Source organism: Neophocaena asiaeorientalis, unplaced genomic scaffold (genome assembly GCF_003031525.2).
Source record: "Neophocaena asiaeorientalis asiaeorientalis breed wild unplaced genomic scaffold, Neophocaena_asiaeorientalis_V1.1 scaffold150, whole genome shotgun sequence".
Taxonomy (NCBI): Eukaryota; Metazoa; Chordata; class Mammalia; order Artiodactyla; family Phocoenidae; genus Neophocaena; species Neophocaena asiaeorientalis.
Window position 1 is genome coordinate 9,112,263 of NW_020176571.1, and position 18,763 is coordinate 9,131,025.

General features: G+C 41.3%; 2 protein-coding genes across 7 annotated transcripts in view; one reads left to right on the top strand and one right to left on the bottom strand.

The window, feature by feature from the left end:
- Positions 1 to 4,908, top strand: part of CREBL2 (cAMP responsive element binding protein like 2) — a 29,242-nt gene extending 24,334 nt beyond the window's left edge. The window contains exons 3-4 of one of the 2 annotated variants that reach the window (XM_024733317.1): positions 755 to 899; positions 3,647 to 4,908. In XM_024733317.1, the coding sequence (XP_024589085.1) occupies positions 755 to 899; positions 3,647 to 3,651 (150 nt within the window). In that variant the 3' untranslated portion in view covers positions 3,652 to 4,908. Of the gene's footprint in view, positions 1 to 754; positions 2,097 to 3,646 lie in introns of those variants that run through there. The other variant, XM_024733316.1, reaches the window with a different exon arrangement.
- Positions 4,909 to 14,479: 9,571 nt separating this feature from the next.
- The window catches only part of GPR19 (G protein-coupled receptor 19), a 33,412-nt gene continuing 29,128 nt past the window's right edge, over positions 14,480 to 18,763 (bottom strand). For all 5 annotated transcript variants that reach the window (XM_024733311.1, XM_024733313.1, XM_024733314.1 and 2 more), the window contains one exon: positions 14,480 to 17,404. In XM_024733311.1, the coding sequence (XP_024589079.1) occupies positions 16,135 to 17,388 (1,254 nt within the window). In that variant the 5' untranslated portion in view covers positions 17,389 to 17,404 and the 3' untranslated portion in view covers positions 14,480 to 16,134. The remainder of the gene's footprint in view (positions 17,405 to 18,763) is intronic.

The window sequence follows — 18,763 nt, forward strand, 5'->3', positions numbered from 1 at the left end:
ATTCAGACTTTAGGTAGTAGCTGTAGACATATACAAGAGAATAGGTAAAAGGGAATAGAAACCCATTAGTACTGTGAGCTCAGGGGAGGAGGTGACAGGTTGGGAAAGAGAGAGAGAATACTAACACGATCATTACAATACTGGGACAGGCTACCCCCAGCTTTTTAGAAGGTAAGAAAATTAAGTCGGGTCATGGAGAGAGTCCAGATGTACACTATTCAGTAGACTTGCTTTTAATACGTTGAATTTGGCTTGTAAATTATTTCTCACCTTCTGCACTGTAAGCCACTGGAGGACATAATCTTTGGACTGATTCATCTTTTATACCCCCAAAGTCCATAGTACACACTCTGGTAGAAAGTAGATGTTTAGTGAATATTTATGAAATAGAGAAAGGAAGTTACAAAATTATTTATTTTAGGAGTAGACATAATAATGTGACAGTCAGCAAAAAGAGATGAATTCTAACGAATGGCACTCCATGGGGAGATATTCTTTTAGCCAGAGGGGCCTTTTTAATCTGAGCACTACTCCAGCACATCACAAGAAGATTCAGCAGTAGTCTTTCACCCTCTTCTGAAGATAGCAGGCCTCATCCATGTTCTAGGTTATCAACAGGAATACAACAGAAGGTGGGATTCCCAGCAGCCAATTTGACCTCTAGTTATGGGAGTTCTTATGTCTAGGATTTCCACCTGTGGTTGCTGAACTCTGACTAGTAAAATTTTATTTAAATATATTTTACATATTTCAGTACAAGCAGTGGTGCATGGCAATGGACCAAGGGAAAATCCCTTCTGAAATAAAGGCCCTACTCACTGGAGAAGAGCAGAACAAATCTCAGCAGAACTCAAGCAGGCACCTGAAAGCTGGGAAGACAGACGCTAACAGCAATTCCTGTGAGTACAGTACATGGGAGAGTTTATCTGTAGAAGAGTGACTTAAAGGAGGCTTTCTGTTGACCACTTTCCTTGCTGTGTCTTCAAATAAAATTAAATGTTGATGTCATTTGTAATACACCAATAAGCAAGTGAACTGGTGTTAGATTCTAAATACTGAAATGCGTTATACATGGGGTCTATAGAGAGCAACTGATAAATTCATGGAAAAGTTTTAAAGTAGACTCCGTCAATAAGTGAGAGTGTACCAGTCTAGTTATTGTTTTGGCTGCACTGCACGGCTTGCAGGATCTTAGGTCCCCGACCAGGGATTGAACCTGCACCCTCGGCAGTGAAAGCGCCAAGTCCTAAGCCCCGGACTGCCAGGGAATTCCCTAGTTACTGTTAATAATAACAATACCTTTGATTTTGATTTACAAAGTATTCTCACTTATGTTTGTCGCACTTATTTCCCCCAGTAATTGTGTGACGTATAACTGTACTTTTTATTTTATAGATGAAGAAATAGCACAGGCGCTGCTTGCTAAGGTGCCCAAGGTCACACAGCTATAATGGTAGAACCTGTCCTCACCTAGTTCAGGCTCTGTCTAGTACAGTAGCCCATCACCTGTAAGGATGTTTTTTTAATTAAGGAGAAATTCACATAACATAAAATTAATCATTTTAAAGTCACAATTCAGAGGAATTTAGTACCTTCACAGTGTTGTACAACTACCACCTCCGTCTGGTTAGAAAATATTTTATCACCCCAAAAGAAAACTCCAAATGCATTAGCAGGTTGCTCGCTGTTACCCCCTCCCTCCAGCCCCTGTTAACTATGAATCTGCATTCTGTCTCCATGGATTTACCTCCTCTGCGTATTTCGTATAAATGGAATCACACTGTGTGACTTTGTGTCTGGCTTCTTTGACCTAGCCTAATGTTTTCAAGGTTCATCCACCTTGTAGCCTGTATCAGTACTTCATTCCATTTTATGACTGCAGAATATTCCATTGTGTATGTATACCACAACTTGTTATCCACTTATCCACTGATGGATATTTGTTTCTACCTTTTGCTGTTGTGAACAGTGCTACTATAAACATGCATGTACAAGTATGTATTTGAGTACCTGTTTTCAGTTGTTTTCGGTATATACCTAGAAGTGGAATTGCCGGGTCATATGGTAATTCTATATTTAACTTTTATTTATTTTTTAAAATATTTATGTATTTATTTTTATTTCGGCTATGCCGGGTCTTAGTTGCGGCATGCTGACTTCTTAGTTTCATCATGTATGTGGGATCTAGTTCCCTGACCAGGGATCAAACCCAGGCCCACTGCATTGGGAGCACGGAGTCTTACCCACTCGACCACCAGGGAAGTGCCTATATTTAACTTTTAGAGGAACCACAAATTGTTTTCCACAGTGGCTGAAATATTTTACATTACCACCATAGTATATGAAGTTTCCCATTTCTCTGTGTCTTGCCAACACTTTTTATTTTCCATTTTTGAAAACTGTAGCCTTCCTAGTGAAGGCATCTGTTTGTGGTTTTGATTTACATTTCCCTAATGACTAATGACATTGAGCAACTTTTCATGTGCTTGTTGGCCATTTGTATGTCTTCTTTGAAAAAATGTCTCTTTATGTCCCTTGCCCGTGTTTTAATTGTCTTTCATTATGTTGTTGAATTGTAAGAGTTCTTTATATATTCTGGATTCTAGACCTTTATCAGATATATGATTACACATATTTCTCCCATTCTGTAGGTTTTTTCGCTTTCTTGATAGTGTCCTTTGGTGTACAAAAGACTTTAATTTTGAGGAAGACCATTTTTAATTTTGTTGTTCATGCTTTGGGTACCATATCTAACAATCCATTGCCAAATCGAAGGTCATGAAGATTTGCCCTGTGTTGTCTCCTAAGAGTTTTATGGTTTTAGGCCTTATATTTAGATCATTGATCTATTGAGTTAATTTTTCTATATGGTGAGAGATAGAAGTCCAGCTTAATTCTTTTGCATGTGAATATACAGTTGTCTCAGCACCATTTGTTGGAGAGACTGTTAAGGTTTTAGAATGAAGATGCCGTATGTTGATTTCTTCATCATTGTGAGTGCTTTGGGAGCACTTGAAAATAGTTATAAGGAAATATTACAAACTTTTTATCTTTTAAAAAATTTTTTATAAAACTGAAGGATTGGCTTTTTATAGCTGTTATTAGATGAGGTAACATTTGCCTTAATCTAAATTCAATTAATGAAAAAAAGCCAAAACAGTTCAGTTTTCTTTCAGTCTGTATTTGAAAATAGCCTTCCCGTAGATACTAAATTAAAAAAAAAAAAAGCATGCATTTTAAAACAGATTGACCGAACTTCATTGACTTTAAAAGCATTCTTGAGACTTCCCTGTGCCTGGTGGTGCAGTGGTTAAGAATCCACCTGCCAGTGCAGGGGACACGGGTTCGAGCCCTGGTCCGGCAAGATCCCACATGCCACGGAGCAACTAAGCCCGTGCGCCACAACTACTGAGCCTGCGTGCCACTACTGAAGCCCGCGCACCTGGAGCCCGTGCTCCGCAACAAGAGAAGCCACTGCGATGAGTAGCCTGCGTACTGCAAGGAAGAGTAGGCCCCGCTCACCGCAACTAGAGACAGCCCGCGCATAGCAACGAAGACCCAACGCAGCCCCAAATAAATAAATAAATAAATAAATAAATTTATTTTTAAAAAAAAGCATTCTTACATTGGTAACTTTATTTTTCAGGGTGAAGAGCATATAAAATGATGAGTCAGTGATTGAAGCCAATATTCTGATTCTTATTGGAGGATGAATAGGCAAGATTGTACTTCTTGGCTCCATTTACTACCTACTGCTCAGTCATCTCTGTAAATTTGCAATTTCTACCAAAATGTGTGATCATAGATCTCAAAGGATTTTGCTTTAGTTTTCAACACTTAGAAAATTTACAAACATTCAGACCTGTTCTGGTTGGTATTGCCACCCATGGCATTTAACGTGTTGCAATGCTTGAAAGTACAGTAGAGAGAATGAGTGAAGATTATATTTTTTGCACCTCAATTCCACATTGCTTTATTGGTTAATTTATATTCTTTCCATGTAATTCATGTAATTGTATGTGTATGTGTGTTTAGGTGTCACTTCATGTTTTTGATTGCCCTACAAAGAGAAACCAAATGGGCTGATTACTGACTATAAGTTCTCAGCCTTTATGGACCTAATCTTATTTCTTTATATTTACTTGAGTAATGTTTATTTTCTGCATGAACCGTTTCTCCTGTGAGCCATTCCAGCATAAGCTGTGAATATGTATTAACAAATATATACATTTCTATTTTTATAATCCATAATGATATGCCCGTTTTAAATAATGTACACATTAACAAAATCCATCAAGAAAGCCCTTAAGATAGCCTCTATTTAAAACTTTTGTTGCTGTCTTTTCTAACTGTATTTATACAGGTTTGCTAGGGCCTAATCTGTACTTGGAGAATAATTAGTCAAACTTTATTTTTAAATAAGAAGTAACCTGTTAGGCATTTCAGTAACATACATCGTCTTGACAACCCATACAGTGTGTTTCTATTGTATGTCTATATATGTATATGGGGAGGGCAGGAGTGAATGTTCACACACATTTCGTTGTGTAATCACCTAATTTGGAGAATTTTTCTAAAGAAAATAGGATGAAATTAGCTGCTGAGATGGAGTTTCTGCCTCAAGAGATCTGGAACGAAATGAGGGACACATTGCTGGTGGATCTAATGGCGGTAGCCATAACCAGAACACTTAGTTTCTTCCCTGATTTGAGTTTCCTTATGAATGTATTCTGAGCCAGAGAGAAACACACTGTGGGTGTGCATCCGATTCAGCCCTGGCCATGCCTCCACTCTGGAGTGAAGCACTGAAGCCAGAGTCGCCAGGGGGCCTGGCAGAAGGAGCAGAAGGCAGAAGAGTTCCCTCCAGTTCCCACCACAACTACCTTTGCTTTCTTTCTGGCTACCAAATGGAGTGATGGTTGAGGAGTCACACTCAATATGATACACTCAGATCTGGGAATCTTTTGATGTCCCCACTGGGACACTTTAACACTCTCTCTTCTCTTTCCCATCCTTAAATCAGGAGTTGTGTTCTCTGTTGCTGCTAAATTGTAATTGCTCTTTGCTCTAATGAAGCAAACATTTGGCTTCCAAACAATATGTGTTTTGTTATGAAGTAGTTTAAGAGGAGGCATCATAGTCTAGCTTGACTGTGAGGGGGAACATGAGATGGACCACATAGTTTCAGGTGATGAGGTACCTCCCTCCTTCTCTGAGGCCATGCATTTGAATTAAGTGCTTCCCCTAAGCCTGAGTTCCTGAAGATCTCTTGTGCTTAGGTCGCAGACTCAGATCTCTAGTCTAGTACTGTGTGACAACTGATATACCACTAGCCCAGTCTGTTGGGCCTCTCTGTGTTTTGGAGGACTGGGGGTTTAAGAGTATTTAATGTCTTTTTAGGATCACAAATACAGATAGATTAAAGATTGTTAATGTTCAGGCCTTCAGAATTTAAGTTTTTTAAATATAGTGTTCAGATTTGTAATGGGTATGTTTTTGCCATCTGGTCTACTCAAGTGTATATTTTTATTTTGCAAAACAGCCCAAGACTTACTCTACGTTGCTTTGTTCAGTACCTTTTGAATTCCCCAAAAGAGTTGTTTTCAAAACAAACATTCCAAATGAATGTGGCTCGTCAATGGAATGTCCCCATTGTGCTTGAAAGTCTTTCTTCTCTGGTTGTGATTTTAAATTTTAGGCTCATTTGAGCTACTCCCCTTCCCTTCAGTATCTTTACAAGAGCAGTGACTTTGTCCTCAGGTAGCCGATGTGTAATTTTGGGTGAAAGTAAATTACAGTTTATTTCAGTTTAATCCTAAACCTATCTATTTGGTATTTTGGAGTAGATCAAACCGAGAGAAAAATTCTTGGTCTTAAAAAGGAATGTTCTGATTGCTTTGGGTATTGTGCTGGTTGCACGCCTTGGCCACTTGAAGCATGTTAATAAACGTCACTGATTAAAACAGCTGGAGCATTTCTTGCCCCATTCCAGTTAAGGAGCAGCATGCTGAAATCCTAGCATCTCTCACTCACCTATAAGGACAGCATACCGGCTGAGAGAGAACAGAAGCGGGTGGAAGAGTCAGCGAGCTCAGTCCCCCTTCATCTGTTCTGCTGTTCTCCTTGCTCTCTGAGTACACAGAGTCATATTTCCTTTTTCCTTTTCCCAAAGAAAGGAAGGTAAGGGGGAAAATAAATTTACGTATTTAGACCAGTCATATTCTGTTGTTAATTTAGCATAGATCCGTTGTATATTAGAGCAACTGAGTACAATATGAAATAAGTTTGACTAGATCAAATTTTAGGATATAGTTGAAGTTCTTAAATTTTTTTCTATTTTATCTGAAATCTTTCTAATGTATCTAAATCAGGATCTTTCATGCTGCAGCAAATTCGTATCACTGTTTACCAGCTGACTGACAGTATTTATCAGCATCACCATTTAGCATTTTATTTTATCATCTTTGAATTGGTAGGCTTGATTTGGGTTGTTCCAAAAAGCATAGGTTTAAACTGGACTTAGTTAAAATAAAGGCAAATAAAATTTAAAAACGTAAATGCGATGTTTCACAAGAAATCACATGCACGTTATCAATTACATTTTTAGTTTTAAAAGAGGAAAATTACTACTAAATCACGTGGTATTCTGGGGCATTGAAGGAATTTTTCTTTCTCTGAAGAGCATTGTACAATTATATTTTTATGAAAAATAAAATATCTTCACCGGAGCCATTTCAGGTTGTCTGTCTCACAATACTGAAGTATGTCTGTATAAGCATAGTAAAAAGAGTATGAGATTTAGGCAGAACTGGTCTTGAATCCACTTTTTGCGTCACCTTGAATTATGTACTCTCTCGGCTTATTTCCTCATATGTAAAAAAGTGGGAGGATAACTTTCCAGAGTAATTGGTAGGCTAAATGGAGTTATGGGAAACTGCTTCTAAAGTAGTAAAGAATTACATTAAATTTTAAATATTCATGTGTGCCTGGGTTTGACTATTAAGATTTAAATCACTAACGATAAATATATTTAATGGTCTGGAATCCCAACATGTAGTGTTGCAGGCCTCATGTTTCTGAAGTCTTTTTAGCTATATCATTATGTCTATCCCTGGAATGGTGTATAGTTGGGGGCTCTTCTTAGCAATAATAGCCTTCTATTAACTAGATTAATTTTAAGAAGTTAATGTTCCACCTGGCAGTAATCCTATCATCTGCATAAAGCAGGTGTTCAGGCTGCTAGGTAACCTGGCTCACTTCTCCCTTATTCCATCCCTTTTACTTAATTACACCGTATCATGAATCGAAGCGGGACTGCTGTGTGAGGTTGTGCTGAATGTGCACTGCACAAAGGCACCCAGTTGAGGAGGCCTAAAATCGACCTCACGTTCCTTTCAACAAGCCACGTGAGGAGGAAAGGGTGCCTGCCATTGCTCACCAGGTCACGCGTGTGGTGCAGGTCTGCCCGGAGAGGAGCCTTTCTTAATCCCTCTACCTGGAGGGTGCCTTTCACAAAACGTGCAAAACGACAGTGTGCTGCAGCTGGTGTATTGCTGGCCGCAGAGGAAAGCCAATCATGTGCATCTATCCCAGCTCCATGCTGAGTGACATCAGATTGGTAGCTTTTAATCAGCAGTGATGGGAATACTGACACCACAGAAATCAGTAAATGCTACCAATCAGGGATTTCCCTCCCCTGCCAGAGAGTTGGTTTCCAGCCGACCACTGTAAAGGCCTGGTGTAGGCCAGCATGGCCCTGACCCGAGCAGCCACATTTGAGGCCCCACGTATCTGACTGGAGGACACACGGAGCTGGAAGGACTCTTTGTAAGTCTCTAGGAAGTTTGGAGGCATCCATGTCAAATTCAGATTACTTCACAAGACAGATGGTGGTCGTGACTCAGAAACGGTTATGGGTTGCAGAGAACTACCCAGGTGAACTCTAGAAATGACCGGGAGGCAGATCAGCTGAATTCTTAAAGCAAGCCTTGGGGTCAGAGTGGGTACAACTAACTTACCTATTGCCTTGTGACACAGTGCTCCCAACACTCCCGGGCTGGGGGTTGGGCTGCAGTTGGACAGTCAGCTTTGGCTTACAGGCCATTTTGACTCTGCAGTTAGATAAGTATTTGAGCAGGAAAAATCTCCTGAGATCCAACAGAACCCAGTTCAATCCTGCCATGCCTCAGTGCCCCTTTCCTGAGAGGCAAACAGTGCCTGACAAGCCCCGAACTTTACAGCCCCGAACCTGGTCAAGTCAGCAGGCTAGAAATGACGACTCCTGTGCCTCCACTAGGTAGCCTTGGATAACCCAGAACCGGCAGGCCAAAAGCCCACACTGAGTTCTGTGTTTTCCCACTTCAGTGGAATGAACACCATGCTTGCCGATACCACAGGAAAAGAAGGTATAGGGTTAATGACAAAAAGTAAGTAATAATGCCCCTCAAACCTCAGGCCCCTAAGGAAATGAATTCCAACAACAACCACGTGATCCTGGAAGCAGATGCTACCTCCACTGAACTTTCAGATGAGACCCTGACCCTAACCCTGTGATTGCAGCCTTGTGAATCAGAGGACACAGTTAAGCTGTATCCAGATTCCTGCTCACAGAAGTTAATGAGATTTTTTTAAATGTGGGTTATTATAATCTGTCAAATTTGGGGGTAATATGCAATAATAGATAACGAATACAATTGTTCCATTTTTTTTCCATGTGAGATATAGATTTCATATTCAACTTATAAAAAGAAACTAGTTTAAAATATCTTCCAAATAGTAACAAACAAAAAAATAACCATACTCCTTTTTGTCAGATCCCATGTTCACCAAGCAACTTCCAGATTATACTTCCAGATTCCCAATTATTCCAAAATCAGTAAGAATGTGCCCTGAATAAGTCATCTAAGCATTCTGGTCATTGGAAAGGAATATACCCCCTTGAAAATCAATACACTGGCCTCTGGTTAATATACTTCAGTCTCCTGAATAAACGTGAGGGTGACTAGGGAGTGGAGAGTCAACCTTAGTCTGTGGGGTCAGTTCTGGGACAGGTGGAGCCAGGTTGGGATAATACCACTAAGATCACTAGCAGTTTCCTGAGGCCAGGTGATGAATGCCGCTCCACCCAGCCTGCGTGCATCCAGCCTGCGGGTGATCTTAGCTGCCAAAGGGCAAGGTCTCACTTTCACCTTCCACAAGGTGTGACAGCTCATATAAACCAAAAAACGGAAGCAGGTGCTATTGGAGACCTCTACCTAGTCTATGAAATTACATTGAGTTTTAATATGTGGCCTGTTTTAGTTGAGGGTTTCTTTAAACCACAAAACCGATAAATATAGGCAGTGTTTTTCCCCCTTTGTCCTCCAAACAGTATACTCACATATCTTTTCTTAAAAAAACAAAAAAGCCATAAACCATTTAGCTGGTTTAAGTTTTTCTTCAAAATAAACTTAAAAGTTCCTTACAATATTTGTGTTTGTAAGTTTGAGTCTGGATTTTCATTGTTTCTTTGCCCTTTCACTCCAATTATCAAATAGCTTTAAAAAAAACAACAAAAAAAACCCTATCTTGACTTCAGTTTCACTTTTCACTTAGATTTGTTTCGAGTTACAGTACAATTCACTTATGGTTCAACTGAAAATATATAATGGTTACATGTTTTTAGCTACAGAGTTGCCTACAATTAACTATGGCCAAGAGTGACTTAAGTCCCGTTTCACTGGTTTTTCTTATATTTGACTAGAATGGTTAAATTAACAGTTGAAACTGATTTTCCTCCATCAGTTCTTTCTATTGTATATGTGGAAATCGCAACACAAGAATGACGGTAAAAGGCTGCATTCTCAAGTGTTTTCATATCCTGAATTTAGACCATGCCTTCTTAATAGTTCAAAAAAATCCCCTTTGGAGTGAGTGAATAGAAGTAGCTCTGTCACCTACCTCCCATTCAAGTTCCTGTTCCCAGTTGTTCCTTCCCCCTGAGTCTGCAAAATATTAGCAGAACTAAAAAAGAAAGAAAAGAAAAAGAAAAAAAGCTAAAGAAGGAAAACGATGCCACAATTTGAGAATGGTATTAAAAAACTGTTTCTACTAGTTAGCACATAGCAATAGGTGCTGAAGAACTTGAAAATGGAAAAATCCATTGGGTTAGCAACAACTAAATTTAAATAACAACAATAGAAAACCTTTTTTGAGGGCTTCCCATGTGTTTGGTAATGCACTGAATGAATGATTTACATGGGTCTGGGCTCATTTTATTACAATCCTATACGGTGGTACGATAGTCTTACATGTCAGCTACGGTAGAATACCAAGTTATTTAATCAACACTAACCTAGGTGTTGCAGTGAAGGTATTTTGTAGATGTGCTCAACAGCTACAACCAACTGACTTTAAGATTATCCTTGATAATATGGTTATCTAATCGGTTAAAGGCCTTAAGAGCAAACAAAAATGAGGTTTCCCTAAGAAGAAATTCTGCCTCAAGACTAGCATCAAATCCTGCCTGCTGGCCTGCCCTAGATTTCAAACTGAAGACTGCAGCAACTACCTGAGTTTCCAGCCTGCCACCCACCCTACAAACTTCAAGCTGGCTGACCCCCTTAATTGCAAGAACCAATTTCTTAAAATACTGCCATCTATCCACCTATCTATCTGTCATCTATGTCCTATTGGTTCTGCTCTTCCTGGAGAACCCTAATACAGGTAGGCATGTTATTTTCCCCATTTTAAAAATAGAGAAGCTGGGGTTTGAGAAGTTGCTGGTTAAACAGGTAGTAAGCAGAACCTGAGCTTCAACGCAGAAGTTGATTCCAGAGCCCTTGAAAACAACCATCATACTTGTGATTAAAGAAAACTTTGTTGGCTGGAGGTGTCACTGGAGTCTTGTGCCCAGTTTTCGCTAATTTTTGAAGGGTCATTCAAGTATATATAGTCCATCTACCTGGAGAATCAGCCCAGAATTTTAATGAGTCTGGACTGATGAATAGAGTATAAATCCATTCTTCTCAGACACTGTGCTCCCCACCCTCTCCACCATAAAACTCTTCACAGATCTTTTGCTGCCCAGGTATCCATGCCATGGTCCGCGTAGCACATTCAGGGTCCTACTAGCAGAATATAGTCTCCTAAAACAGAGCACTCTTTGGAAGGTATTGCAGGGAAGCAGAATAGAGAGGATTCATTCAGAATTCCCTTATAGTTTTCATTCCCCATATCTAGCTGTTGTGGGCAAACAGCTGAAACTGCTATATTGACTGTCTGCCACTGAAAACCAGATGATGTTCTCAAGCTTCCAGACCTGCATCATAACCCTGAAACCAGATACACACACCCAGCATTTCTGGGGGTCATTTTCCTGCAGAGTTAAAATCACACATTCTTCAAATTATAGGTGGATCCTAATTGTATAACTCAATTAGGGTTGATGAGAGTTTTTAAAAAGCAACACTTTTAAAGAGGCTTCTTCTAGTGAGTCAGACAGAAAAAGACAAATATCATATGATATCACCTACATGTGGAATCTAAAAAAATGATACAAATGAACTCATTTACAAAACAGAAACAGACTCACAGACATAGAAAACAAATTTATGCGGACCAAAGGGGAAATGTGGGGAGGGAGAAATTAGGAGGTTGGGATGAGCAGATACAAACTACTATGTACAAAATAGATAAACAACAAGGTCCTACTGTACAGCACAGGGAACTCTACTCAGTATTCTGTAATAACCTATATGGGAAAAGAATCTGAAAAAGAGTAGATATTTGTATATGTATAACTGTTTCACTCTGCTGTACAGCAGAAACACAACATTGTAAATCAACTATACTCCAATATAAAATAAAAAAAATTAAAAAAAAACAGAAACAGATTAACAGACATAGAAAACAAACTCATGGTTACCAAAGGGGAAAGGAGGGGGAGGGATAAATTAGGACTTTGGAATTAACAGATACACACTACTACATATAAAATAAATAAACAACAAGGACGTACTGTATAGCACAGGGAACTATATTCAACATCTTGTAATAACCTATCCGATAATGGAAAAGAATCTAAAAAAGAATATATACTTTTACCTTCAGGTGTCCAGTTTACACCTGAAACTAACACAACATTATAAATCAACTATGCTTCAATTAAAAAAAATAGTAAGGAGGCTTCTCCTGAGAAAGAAGACAGAGCTTTTGAACAGAAGTGTTCAGTTGAGCAAACAATTCAGAATGGCCCAGATTGTAGGTAGGGGCTCAAAAAATTAAAGAGGGTCTGAGGGAAATGAGACGGGCCAAAAATAAATTTAACCTAAAATAAATTTAACTGCCTACCTACCAGGAACACAGGAACATTCACTTTTAGGGAAAGTCTAGATTACACTGCTATGGAATCCATAAATTCTGAGAGTCAAATAATAAAAGGAGAAAAGAGAGAGGCCCTGGTAAGTGTGGGTGGCACAACCGTGTGTTTGGTGAGATGGGGTTTTTCGAAAATGCTACCATTTGTAAAATGGGTTTAAAAGAATATTTTGACTAGTGATTTCATGTCTGTAAAGGGTATTAATTATTTTGGAATTCCCTCCCATGTTGAGATGCTTTGTGTTTTGAACACACTGATTAGTTAATCCGCAGCTGCTGCTCTGGGTGCTCAGCAGTTTTCACTGTCTTGTTGCTACGCAACGAGGACTTTCCCCCAAATCGCCGGTGTGCCAGGCCCTGTGAAGAGCTGGTGGGGTCTGCCTACTGGCCACAGTGCCACCAAGCGGTCGTTCTGCAAAACAGTGGCACCAAGCTGGTTCGTTTCCATGGCTGTCTAATCACGGCCCCCTAAGGTCGTCTCTGCTCCAGATGAATTAGCAGGTTCACTAAGCAATGGGGAATTGTTTATTCTTTTCATATTCTTCCCAACACAGTGAGGATTTTTTCACTCCAGTGAATGCATCATGCCAGCAGCACGGCAAACTTGAAGAATGTTGGACTGGTTGGCAGAAGGCATTTTTGTTTACCCCTACATTGACCTCTCTTGGACATAATTTGCTCTTCTAAACAGTGAGGGGCTTGGGTTAGGTCTCCCAACGTCCCATTCCTTCTACTCTAGAAGTCGAATTCTCTGCTTCTGTTACGTGTGGTTTTTATAAGGAGCATAACCTTGAAGCTGATCCTGGTCCAGCAGCTCCAACAGATCTTGCTTCTGTTGCTTCAAAGCAAGTTTGGCAGGTAGCAGCAAGGCTGGAGGGAGAAGGGAAGCACTGCGCCCACCAGGAGAGCCAAGAGTGCCAACCTTATCTGGCAAATGACCCTGCTCTCCACATGCTTGGTGGAGGTCCCCCTGGATGAAACTGCCCTTGCTGAGAACTCTGGCCCAGGGCATTCGTTGGTCCCAGGCACCCTGGGGAAACCTGTGACGGCAGGTCCACAGGGAAGTGTACCTGAGCAGGATGTGCTGATGGACTTTGGGCAGCAGGCTGGTGGCACTAATGATTCCACTGAAGATTAGAAGGAAAGGAGAAATTTGAATTCCACCTCAAAGGATGCGACCCTGCCCCTTCCTCTGATGGTCTGTGGGCACCTGGAGCCAGGGAGGGGAATTGCTCTCCTCAGAACCCTGCTCCCCGTTAGCTTTCCTGAACTCCTGTTTGGAGGCTACATGAATCCACATCTGTGATGCACCTCGTCACGTGCCTGATAAGGAGACTGGAGTCGTTTTCCTACTCCCCCCAACAGCCTGCCTCCCTGTGCTTGGCAGGTAAACGTGAGGTAGGGTGAATGTTGTTCCCGTACTGCTGGGACTTATGCAAATCTTCATCAGTCTGTGCGTTACATCCAGTTTCTTCCAAATTCAGGATCAAGTGAGACAACAGGAATCCTAAATATTAAACTAAAAAAATAAAATAAAATGAATTATCCACATGCTGAGAAAATGTAGCTGAATTATCATGGGTCATGAGACTTCAGAGCTCTCTCCATTGTGATTTGATTAACACTCTTAATTTGTCATTATTTGGGGGGATTTAAAAAAAAAACTAATCTCGATAACAAGAGTTTGTAAGAGGTCGTCTCACTGAATTTCCACCCACTGGGGTAAACTCACAGAACATTAAGGACAGAATGGAGCTTTGTAATCATCTAGTCTTTTCTGGTTTAAACTGAGACCTAAAATACATATATAAATAAAATTAAAGTAAATGAAATTTTACTTGTTACAATCCGACTTTAAAAAATAAAAAAAAAAAGTACTGCAGGGTCTCTTCTATTTTTTAACAACTCTGAACCACAAAATACCAGGGCCATGGGACATAAACATCTGGCTCATTTTGTCTGCTCAGCCATTGGCTGATAGGATAAGGAAGAGTATGTGGAGGGGAAAGAAAAGGAAGAAAATACAAGACACTTTTTATCTTTTGACTTTGAGTAAAGAAAGCACCTCCACTTAAATGCATCAGCTCTGTAGACGTTTTGTGGATGGAATACTTTATTGTTCTCATTCTTTGCCCCAAATCCCAAGCCTAATCTTGTTTCCCTGTGTCTGCGAGGTGGGATGTACAGCTTCTTTCCCATTTCAGACGTTTAGCACCACCAGCCCAGGAACCTAGCCACAGCCAAGGAAAAGGTGAGGGCCAGCTCACTAAATTTCCAGACTCTCCTGTTAAGAATGCCACGTTCTCCCAGACCTCAAGATTTCCACGCAGGCAGCAGCCATTAGGCCCACAGAGGTCTGGATGGGTTTGGCTACTCATGTATTCCCTAGAGAGAAACCTGTCTTGTCAAGGAAGGAGCAACAGACTTGCAGTTAGGGGGCCTGAGTGTGAAAAACAGCTCGGTCACACTCCGACTTGGGCAAGTCACGTAGAGATGATAATATGAACATCACAGAATACTTGAGAGGATAAAGTGAGATAATACAGGTAAAATCACTGAACAACTGATATTATTATTTGCAATTCTCGTTAACTTGGGTGTGAAAATGCACACCGGTCTTGTCTGTAAACCCGTTATTGTTTGAATAAGTACATCTTTAAAATGTGCTAGTCCTAGATTTGAAATAATGGAGACCTGGCAACCAGAGAAGAAAATCTCGAGTTACCACAGCCAAAGAAGAGTCTGAGCTTGCTGAGGGTATGATGATACATCCTGGAGAGAGATGAGGGGTAGGAAGTGCTGGCTGGAGAAACGGCCTCATGTCTGAGTGTCCAGGAGAAAGAAGAAAGCGCTCCTTGCCCTTGCTGTCCTAGTGTATAGGGGCAGCGCCGGGCAGCCAAAGGTGTCTGCCTGAACTGCAGAGCGCAGGGAGATCCCATCTGCACTTCTCCCTTTGGCATTTTCTGGGCTTGCCCAGGCAGGGTCCCTGCTCATTTTCTTGAGTTTAACTCAGAAGAGACGTAAACATCCTGGACACAGCCTAGATGGGACACAGATGTGAGGAAAACAGCACGGCCACTTCAAATGTTTCAAGGCATCATCAGCTGGTTAGGTTAAGGGAGAACGAAAGAGAGACAGAAAAAGAGACAGAGACCAAAATTAGGCAACTCTGTAAGCTTTCTTTCCCTAAGAATCCTGATTATAATTCGATCACAGAAGACTACCCAGCAAGTTCCAATATATTCCAATATACGGAGCGCTCTCCAGAACAGATCCGGACAGAAGGTAATGTAGAAACATATACAATATTAAGCCTTTCTAAATGTTGCTTAGTAGAGAAATTCAAGTCTCTGAAATGTGTCACACAGGAGATTTCATTTGGAACAGAAGCCCACAGTTAACAAAATTTCAGTAGGGAGGAGAAAAAGGAAACAGAATAAAACCAGGTTGAATCATTAATCAAAGACTGTGTGTATGGCTTATGCTTTTTGGACCTACTGGTAAATTAAAAAGTAGGAAAGCATTCTTTTTTTTAATGTATGTAACTAATAGAGGAAAGGGACCGTTGACCATAAGCTCAAGGTGAAAGCTTCCTCGAAAACAAAAAGCAACTAAAATAAAAAACGCAGAAACTAAAATCAATAGTGAGTGCATTTTACAAGATCAAACATTTCCCTCAGAAAGTTGATTGAAAAAATATACATAAATAGCTTCTGTTTTTACAGTTAAAGTTTTTAATCTCTGGTGCATAGCAGTAATTGAAAGAATTCTGAGAAATCAGACAAAAGTATTGGGCGGATTTGAATTAATGGGCCAAGCAAGCTTCTTCTCCTTGGCTTCCCTGTCAAATGAACCATAGCTTGAGTCTCTGGCTACAGCTTTGGCCGTGGGGAGGATTTCTGAGATGCCGACATAGTTTTTTTTGGCCATCCGTGAACTGGTTGTGATAGTGTAGGCATTGCTTCGGTAACACTTCATCGAGGACATGCAGAAAGTCTCTTTCATTCCTCTCCTAAAATTGGCATTGTAAATGGAATACAGAGTAGGTTTAGAGGCTGAGGAACTAAAGGATATCCACGTGATAGCTGTAAAAACAAGGGAACTTTTCTTATAGTCTCGTTCATGGGGGTGCCACAGCTGAGCAACATGAAAAGGCAGCCAGGAGAGCAAAAACAGAAGATTTAAAATGAGGAACATCTTGACAGTTTTCACTTTTGTCCTTGGGACGATGTTCGTTGTCCTCCTCACTGTTCGACCATCGGTGCCGATTCTCCAAATGTATTTTATGACCTTCTGGTAAAATAAGATTATGAGGACGGATGGAATCACAAAGCTCACCAAGAAATGGATGACGGTATAGGCAGTTCCTTCCCAAGAGGAGGGGAGGAAATAGTTACAATGACTGTCCCAGTTGGAGCCATAGAAAAAGAACACGGGGGTCACAAAGGCCACCTCAAAGATCCAGGACGCTGCAATCATCTTCTTGGCTTTTTCTCTGGACACCTTGAAGCTCAGAGGGTAGACGATGGTGTAGAACCGGTCTATGCAGATGGAGAGGAGAACGTAGACCTGGACGCCCGGGGTGAGATACTGAAGGTAGCGCACGGCCTTGCACATGGCGCTGCCCAGGGCCCACCGGCCGGTGGCAAACTGCAGCAGGACGAAAGGCATGCTGGCCACGCTGACGAGCAGGTCGGCACACGCCAGGGACACCACAAAGTAGTTGGTGGTGGACTGAGTCCTCCTGCTCCGGTGGATGACCAAACACACCAGGGAATTGCCAAAGACAGAAAACAGCCACAGGGCCCCAAAGAAAATGCTGGCTGTGGCCACTTCCCCGGGGTTTGGTCTGTAGTGCAGGTCTGTTCCGTTGCTCCTCCAGCCATGCTCCTCGTAAAGCTCCGTCAGGTCTTGGCTCAGCAGAGGGGAGGCCATTTCCGTGCAGCTGTGGTTTTGGAGAGGCACCAGAAGTGTAGGAACAACCAAAGGCGGCTTGCTGCTATCCATTCTGTGAGCAAAAACCATATTCATTTTTTCCCTCTTAGTTCTGGATAAGAAAAGAAGAATGAGGCCTCCTGTTAAAACGGTGTTACACGGATTGATTCCTAAGACTAACAACCTTACTTGACGCTTAGATCGGTTGTCATCTGTCAATGAGTAGGGCTTGTGTGTTGGCAGGAAAACATGACTACTAGCCGGAAAGAGCTCTGGCCCCGTTTCTCTTTCATTTTAGGATGCTTTCAGCTGATCCCAGCTCAGGCTTTCCCTGGCCTCCCCATCTCCTGACCCTTAGTCAAATGTGGTGGAACTCATAGCAAGCCCCACTCCTACACTGAACCTTGTTCCCTTCATACGCTGGGGATCACGGAGGGTTAGAGAGCTCAAATCTGGCTCATGGTTAGGGTGTTACCCCCAAATGAAGTGCTGCTGGAATCCCGGTAGGTACGTGAGAAGTTCCCGAATATCGTACCACTAAAGTAACGAGGCTGCAAGGGAGGAAAACTTGGGCAGATGGAAACACACAGGCGTCGGCTATGGAAAAAGCTAACAGAAATCTGTGAATACAGACTGACTGGCCACTGGGAACGACCCTGTCGTTACTTACTTTAGAATTTCCATTACAAAAGCATTATGGGAGCACATGGAGCAAACATAACACTTTCGCATGAGCCAGAAGTAGCGCATTTAATGACACATAAACATAGCCTGTTTTTTTCCAAAAGATGATAGGCCACCTATCAGTGACATATTTTGATGCTATTCTGTCGTTAGTATCTCACCAAATGACCCTGACTGAGGAATATACAAGATGTCCCCTAATGAACGTGTAACCAGGTTACTAGAAACCTTATGGCATTCAGATGATTATAAGCAAGCAACTCTAACTTTACCCAGCCTTTATTTTAACTTTTTTTCCCCTACTATTCAGTGAGGGGGAAAAAAAAAAAAGGTATACTTTTTAATAGGGAAAAAGCCTGTATCATTGTGGGCCATTCAATTAAAATTGAGGTGACTGGTTGCAGTCTGATCATTAGGGTTCAATTTGGTCTGAATTTATTAAGCAGAAAGAGGAAGCACAGCGATTGAATCCATAATAACCAGAGCGACCCCACCTGGCTGGTGGTGCAGGGGAGGGCACACCAGCAGCAGGCTCAGCAGGGCCTCCCGGCCCTCTCCGGGGCTCCCGTCACTACACCTCACAGAGAAACGTTTCTGGGGTTTAGAGGGGAGATGAAAGAACAGTTCTTAACGACCCATTTTTCCTTGAAGGGTTTTCCCAATGACTTGTGGTAGGGAGAGGGTGTTAATAGATATTGTCCTCACCAAGAAACCACATTCAACAAAAGTCTGGGGCTCAGGGCAATGCACTGAAGGCCAGGTCCAGGTTCCCTTCAAGGCTTTTTTT